This window comes from Gymnogyps californianus, chromosome 6, assembly GCF_018139145.2.
Source record: "Gymnogyps californianus isolate 813 chromosome 6, ASM1813914v2, whole genome shotgun sequence".
Taxonomy (NCBI): Eukaryota; Metazoa; Chordata; class Aves; order Accipitriformes; family Cathartidae; genus Gymnogyps; species Gymnogyps californianus.
The window spans coordinates 37,087,935-37,094,608 of NC_059476.1; the positions used below are offsets into that span (position 1 = coordinate 37,087,935).

At 40.2% G+C, this 6,674-nt stretch overlaps 1 protein-coding gene across 1 annotated transcript; it reads left to right on the forward strand.

The window, feature by feature from the left end:
• The first annotated feature begins 691 nt into the window (after positions 1-691).
• On the forward strand, positions 692-6,622 carry STOX1 (storkhead box 1). The gene is made up of 3 exons (XM_050899323.1): positions 692-854; positions 2,799-5,115; positions 6,231-6,622. Exons 1-3 carry the CDS (start codon positions 722-724, stop codon positions 6,268-6,270), a joined length of 2,490 nt encoding a protein of 829 aa, XP_050755280.1. The 5' UTR covers positions 692-721; the 3' UTR covers positions 6,271-6,622.
• Positions 6,623-6,674: the final 52 nt, after the last annotated feature.

Genomic DNA, 6,674 nt, shown 5'->3' on the forward strand with positions numbered 1-6,674 from the left:
CTCCCAGCTTCTGCTTTTGTCATGCAGAACAGGAATGACGTTACTGTCTCTCACCAGGAGAGATGGTGATGTAGCCTAAAAAATGCATGCTGTTGTAACAAGAGTTTTTGCCTTCTGCCCAGTCTAGTAGATAATATCTAGTTCTAGAGCCCGGTCTAAAAATGGAATTTTTACCATTTCTATTCAAATTTATGTGCTAGACAAGGGACAAAGCCTGTTGCTCGTCTTTTTTTCCCTGCATTCTGACTCAGTGAAAAGATTTTGTACCTAGATTATTGGATGTTGACCTTTTTCATTAGCTACTTAGAGAAATACAGGTTCTGCATGGTTTCATATGTAAATAGTAATCTAAAAAGTCAGCAGTCACCAGACATAATTCTCTCTCTCAGCTCCCTGTTTATTAAGCTAAATGATGGTTTAAGCTGGAATTTAATACCAAACAAAGTATGGTGCTTAAGGTAACCTTCTGTTTCCTTCATTACAAAGGCGCTTGAAAAGTGCTAGAGCCATTTCCCTTCTCTGAGAAACATTTCCGAGTAATTTGCCAAAGAAAATAAGCTGAGGATAAGGTGCTTCTTCTGAGGCAACACAAGAAATTTTCAGTGAAAATCTGTCACAGCTAATAGAAAAAAAGGAAACACTATTCCATTCAAACAATCCTTTTTTTTTTTTTTTTTTTTCCTCCTCCTTCTGGACTTCAGGTGATGTGACCCCTGTTCTCATGAATCCTCTCTCGCAGTCACGCTCCATTCCTCTGGCAGAAGGAATATGCCGTACCATATCAGACATGAATGCAGATCATGTGATGGTCACACAGGAAACTTTAATGGAGCAGTTAGTGAAAAATTATCCAGGTAATGTGTTCATTTCTCCCTCCTTTTAAAAGTGACTGTATCATGAAGCTTGAGTTTCTGATATTGGGCAAGTGATCACTGAATGTTTAGAAGCAAAGCTGGCAATATGAAAGAATATAAATTAACAGGTAACTGGTAGAATACATGAATGTGCATACTCCTCATCAATCTGTGAGCGTCACTAACATTGGCTTGAATGTAATCCTTTTTACAGATTTTTAATAAATTTTCTTGGAGAATAAGAGGGAACTGAGTGCAGTAGCATGTTGAGAGTATGCCCTTTCTAGAGGGTGGGAAAGCACAGACGAGGTATTTAGGTGCCAGATACAGAACAGCATAACATAGACTGTGTGTCAGATCACAAAGACTTTGAGTTCTCCTTTAAGAGGCAGGAACATAGCTGACTTTGATGGCAAAGGGACTGGGTATGAGTCTACATCTGGTGTTTGCTATCAAAAAATACAACCGGCCTCAAATTCAGGTTCGTTGGTCAAATTCCAGCTCCTTCCTTCCTGAAAGCAAATTACGTACACTAAATGAGCTTTAGTCCTTCTCTTCTGATGGGGTAGCAGCCACTTCCCTTAAATGCTGCATTTTCTTTTCAACCTGAAAAACGTTCAATTCCCCTTAGATCTGCAATATTGAAGTGTGTGTGTGTGTGCATGTGAGCCTTTGTAAAGGCTCATTATGGCCCTCTGCAGGAGGTTGCTTTGATACTGAGCTTCCTCTTTTGAGTCGTCTTAACCTTATAGCTCTGCAAACGTTACAAGTTGATCTGGTAGCCATTTTCACTAGTGGGAAAAATTTTAATGCAACCCCATAAACTGGCCCAGAACCCTGCCAGGAACGTGATGTAGTCCATATGTGCACTGAGACAACCACAAGGTAGCATTTTTAGGTCAGCCAGCAGTAGCACTCTGAAAGTTCGTAGGGAGAGCGTATTTCTTGCTACGTTTTCACCTTGCTGGAAGTTTTCCTTCCTGTGGGCAGGAGATCAGCAGAAGCCTCGGGCAGTAGATCAGATGTCACTAGACTAATGACTCTGGGACTGTGACACCTGAGGGAAAACCAGTAGCTGAGACCAGTCTCAGTGAGGTAAGCAATTGTCATCTGACAAAATTATACCAGAAGCTTCAGAGAGAGTGATAAAAGCCACTGTTAAATAACCTGCCAAGAGGGAAATGCTTTGAACAACACATTGTTTGGTTTGTACCTGGCAGAAGGTCTCTCTCATGAATATCATATCTGGACAGACACAAAGAGAACATCCTTGCTTATTCGAAGGAGAACATCCTAAGCTCCACCACAGCAGTGCTGCAGTGACAACCAGAAACGCAGCTGGCCGTTACCTCCTTCCTCAGGGGTGACCTTGCCTCATCAGTGAGGAATGGCCCTGGCAAAGTTAAAAAGGGTTTTACTGATCTGTAAGACACCGGCAGGATTGCACCTACCAGAGCCCTCGGCTGGATGATGTTTCTGTGCTGCCCTCACCTGGCTGGCCCAGAAGGGCTCTCCCTGATTCAGGGCTGCAGCCTGTGCTGGCCCTAAGATTTGGGGCAGCCCTCGCTGCCCTCCACGTGTGGACACTGCTGCAGAGTGGGGCTGTCCCTGTTTTGCAGGGAGCCTAGGGCTGTGGGTGGGGACAGCTGGCTGCAACAACAGTTGCTGGCTCTGGAAGCTCAGCAGAGTAGTGATGTATTAAAAAAAAATCCTGCCTTTTGTCTGGTGATACTGGACACTTTCATGTTGAAATTGAGTATGCCCTACTCAAACTTCAGTTGTCACATCAGTTTCAAGCTTCTTTTGGAATCCTGTGAACTAAATACATTGGGTATTTCATGTGCAGTTGCTTCCAGATCTGTTGTATGTAAGTTATTTTTTGGCCAGCTCCCATTTCATTTGAAAACTTTTTTCAGATTCGAAATATCTGTATCTTTGTTGTAGGCATTGCAGTTCCCTCCCACAATATCTTATACAATATCCTTGGCACTCTAATTAAAGAAAGGAAAATCTATCATACAGGAGGATACTTCATTGTGACTCCCAACACATACTTTATCACAAATGATGCCACAGAAGACAATAGAAGGGTCTCATTGGAGGACAGTTGTTGCTGTTCATCGCCTTCCATCTCTTACCTGGTAAACGTTGAGCGCTGTGCAGACCTAGTGAAAGAAAACATTCCTACAGTATCCTGTTACAGATCCTGCCATTGTTTCCCTGACCAGAACATGCTCTGTGAACAAAGACATCGGCAGCTAATGAACCATGAACCTAATGGAGGAGGTAAGAAAGGCTGCAGTGAATTGAAGCCTTCAGTTCAAACTGAAGGGATCTCCACATCTGCTGAAAACCATTCCTGGGACACCATCAAATCCCTGACATCTGTGAAAGAGAAACTGAAAAGCAAAAGGTTTGGCCTTGGCCTTTTCTGGAGAAGTGCTTCTAAAAAAGAAAAACAGAAGGAGTACTCCACTTTTTCAGCTCAGTTTCCTCCCAAGGAGTGGCCAGTCAGGGATGAAGAGGACTTAGATAATATTCCACGTGATATTGAACATGAAATCATCAAGCGTATTAACCCTACTCTTACAGTTGATAATTTGATTAAACACACAATATTAATGCAGAAGTTTGAGGAGCAGAAAAAATATATCAGTAAGGGTACCTCGGCTGAAGTGTCAATAGTCAGGCAAAACCATCTTTCAAAGGATTGTATTCAAAAGACACAAAGTAAAACAGCAAAACACACCAGGAAAACCAAATCAAAGAAAGAGAAGCAGATTAGCAGAAGCAACAGGAAGTCTCACATACATGAGCTAATATCCCCAAACGAGAAACTGGAAGAGAGCCTTTCACTGCCTATCGGGAACCAACAGCCATTTGATGTAGCAGTGGAATCCCATGTCATATATAAAAAACAAATTAAGAACCCTTTTCAGGGTCTGTCATGGAGACGTAACTTTTATGCGAAAGGGTACAAAGCTACTATTAACAGTCAGCTGAAGTCCAGGACTCGAAAGCAAGGAAGGGCTTTACAAAGGCCATGGTCCTTGGACTCCTCAAAAACCTTTGACTATGAAACTGAACAGCTGGCTACTGAAGAGCAGGCTGACAAAGCTAAGCAAAACAAACTACTCCATGCTAATAGGTCTTCCCTCCAACTAAAGAAAGACAGTTTAAGTGAAAACTTTAGTTATCCGCAAGGCAGTACTTTGCAAACAGATAATAAAAGTAAAGAGTTTCTGGAGAGTAATATTTCTGAAGAAAACATCTGCAGAAGAACAGTCAAAAAAAATCCTGTGGATATTAAAAAGTCCCCTCACTCCTACACTGAAGATAATGGTGTGTGCAAAGAAGATGCAAAATTTTCATTACATCTGAAAGATGAGTATTGCAGGTGCAAAGCTGACACTGTATGTGAGTTATTAGATCAAACGGCAAATGAATTTCAAAATGTGCGTCTTTCAAATTATACAGCCAATGTTAACCTGGTAAAAAAAATTGGTGTGAAATACAGACAAAAGACTGATAAACAGAGTGAACTTATATTTAAATATGACCGTGCCAGCCATCCTGGATCAATGAAGCTGGAAAGTGAAGGATTTACTGATAACTGCCATCTTCTGTACCAAAAAGCACATGATGGTGACACCTGTAACTCACTACATCTGGATGATAATTTTGAAGGCAATGAACCATGTCACCTGCTTCCTGGCCCTGCTTTTTCAGATACAAGAGACTGGAGTAAAGCTGTACAAAACCTGGGGACAGCTATGTTCCTAAAAAACTGTAAGGTTAATACTTACCCCGCCCAGTACAACACAACTGTAAATAAACGTGACTCTGGAGAGCATGGATATAAGGAAAGCGCTAGCTTTGCAGAATCAACAAATGGCTCAAAAGAGCATCCAAAAACAGATTTCACAGAAAAAAGTTGTTTGTGCAGTCAGGTTCTTCCGATAGGTCACAGAAAGGAAGAAGAAGCTGGCCCCACTGAATGTGCGAAGGCTTCAGCTGTAGCAGATTTCTGCCACGCTAATGAGGCTGACTCAGATGCTGACACTTTGCAGAACTTCACCCATGAGATGGGTGAAGTAGTGGCATGTTGTGCTTTGGGCTCACAGACCAAAGAAATGAGAAACCCTCTGGGAAAAAAAGATCTGTTTTTTAAGAATGCATGTACTGTGATACCAAGACAGAAACACTCGGAAGGGACAGAAAACCACAGCATTACAGGAGACAGTGGAATTGACTCCCCAAGGTAAGAAAACACGTGTAACTATGTTAGATGTTTTATCTTCAAATTAACAATCAGATTTAGGCAGAAATGTTGCTGTAAATCATAAACCCTCTCCCCAACAACAAAATTCTTAATATCTTAAAAAACTTCAGTGTTATGTCCCCGAAATACTCAAACTGTATATTTCTACCATGTCTTTTACATGAACATTCCCCCTAAATCAACTATACAAATGCTGCTGTTTATATTTTCCATTTGTTTTCATGAGGCAAGAAAATAGTATGACCTCTGCCTTGCAGATAGAGATGGCCAAGTGCAGAAATGTTAAGAAACATGGTGATTGATAAACTCTGTGTTAAACATCGTGATTGATAAACTCCTGTTAGCAGGCAGATTCAGCTTCCATTGATCTTGCCATATGATACTACAGATGTTGTCATAGTTTCCCCAGTTGTAGACGAAGAATAAGAAGTGCTTTATAGAGGTGTTCAATCAAAATTTAAAGTACAAAATACCATCCGACTTGCTCACGATAGAGAGGAGAATGTGTGCATCACTTGAGCTAGAAGCTTCTGCTTCCTTTCATAGGGTACATTTTACCTGTAACTATACTTGAAAACTCCCTTAATGGAAAACAAATTGGTATGAAACAATTTTTTACACAGTTGCATGTGAAGACCTACAAAACTGTTAAATAAATTGGCAAGAACATAAGTTAAAATGCTGTGAGGGAAAAATCGTATCCTTTTTTTTAATAGCATCACATATTCTTAGGATCTTAAACGACTGGTATTTAAGTGTAATTAAACCATTCGAGTTCTCATTAGATATGTACTGTCACCTTGAGAAGCTACTATATGAAGGAACAAATCACATAACTACAGTTTTTAAAGAAATTCTGCAGATTTTTTTTTTTTTCCCTTAAGCAGCATTTGGCTGTGCGCTCTTTCAAGCACACTTCTAGTGTATTAATTGGACATGAACACTTGAAATCTGTTGGACGCTCTGTAGCAAAATATATTTCAAAGGGTCATTTTGATTGTTTGTATTGATGCCATCTGTGTTACCAGAAGCTAAGCCAACTCAGTTTATTTTTAGAATGTGAAGTCTGATGTCTAATAATTCTGTTATTTTAGATGGACTGAAAAGAAGATGAAGCTTCCTGCCAAATTCTGAAAGCATAAATACTAATGCAAAGAGGAGGACAAAGTGGAAGGACAATTGCAACAAAAATCCTTGCTTCAGCGAACTCTGGTCATGAATATTTGATTATGTTTTTAACGAGCTTTGTAAACTTTCCCTCTGTAACAACATAACCATACTGTAAATGTGATCAGTCACATCTGTGAGGCTGTCTCTAAATCAAAGCTCTAGGTTAAAACTTTTGACCATAGTATTTGGAGAGCTAACGTATATTTCTGTTGCTCTCATCTTTAATTAGTTTTTGTGTCCCTGTGATAATAAAAATGAGAACTGATATACTTCATTCAGATCACACCATTAACCTGGGAAGGCTATGTGTTGCTCTAATAGGAACTGTATCAGTTGGACAGGACTTCTTTACACTGTAATTCTTGAGA

What these genes read in the sequence shown, in the direction of transcription:
- STOX1 (XM_050899323.1), top strand. Translation starts at nt 722, where the DNA reads ATGAATCCTCTCTCGCAGTCACGCTCCATTCCTCTGGCAGAAGGAATA. An exon ending in GTTAGTGAAAAATTATCCAG is followed by an intron (nt 855 to 2,798) that starts GTAATGTGTTCA and finishes TCTTTGTTGTAG; the next exon opens with GCATTGCAGTTCCCTCCCAC. An exon ending in AGTGGAATTGACTCCCCAAG is followed by an intron (nt 5,116 to 6,230) that starts GTAAGAAAACAC and finishes CTGTTATTTTAG; the next exon opens with ATGGACTGAAAAGAAGATGA.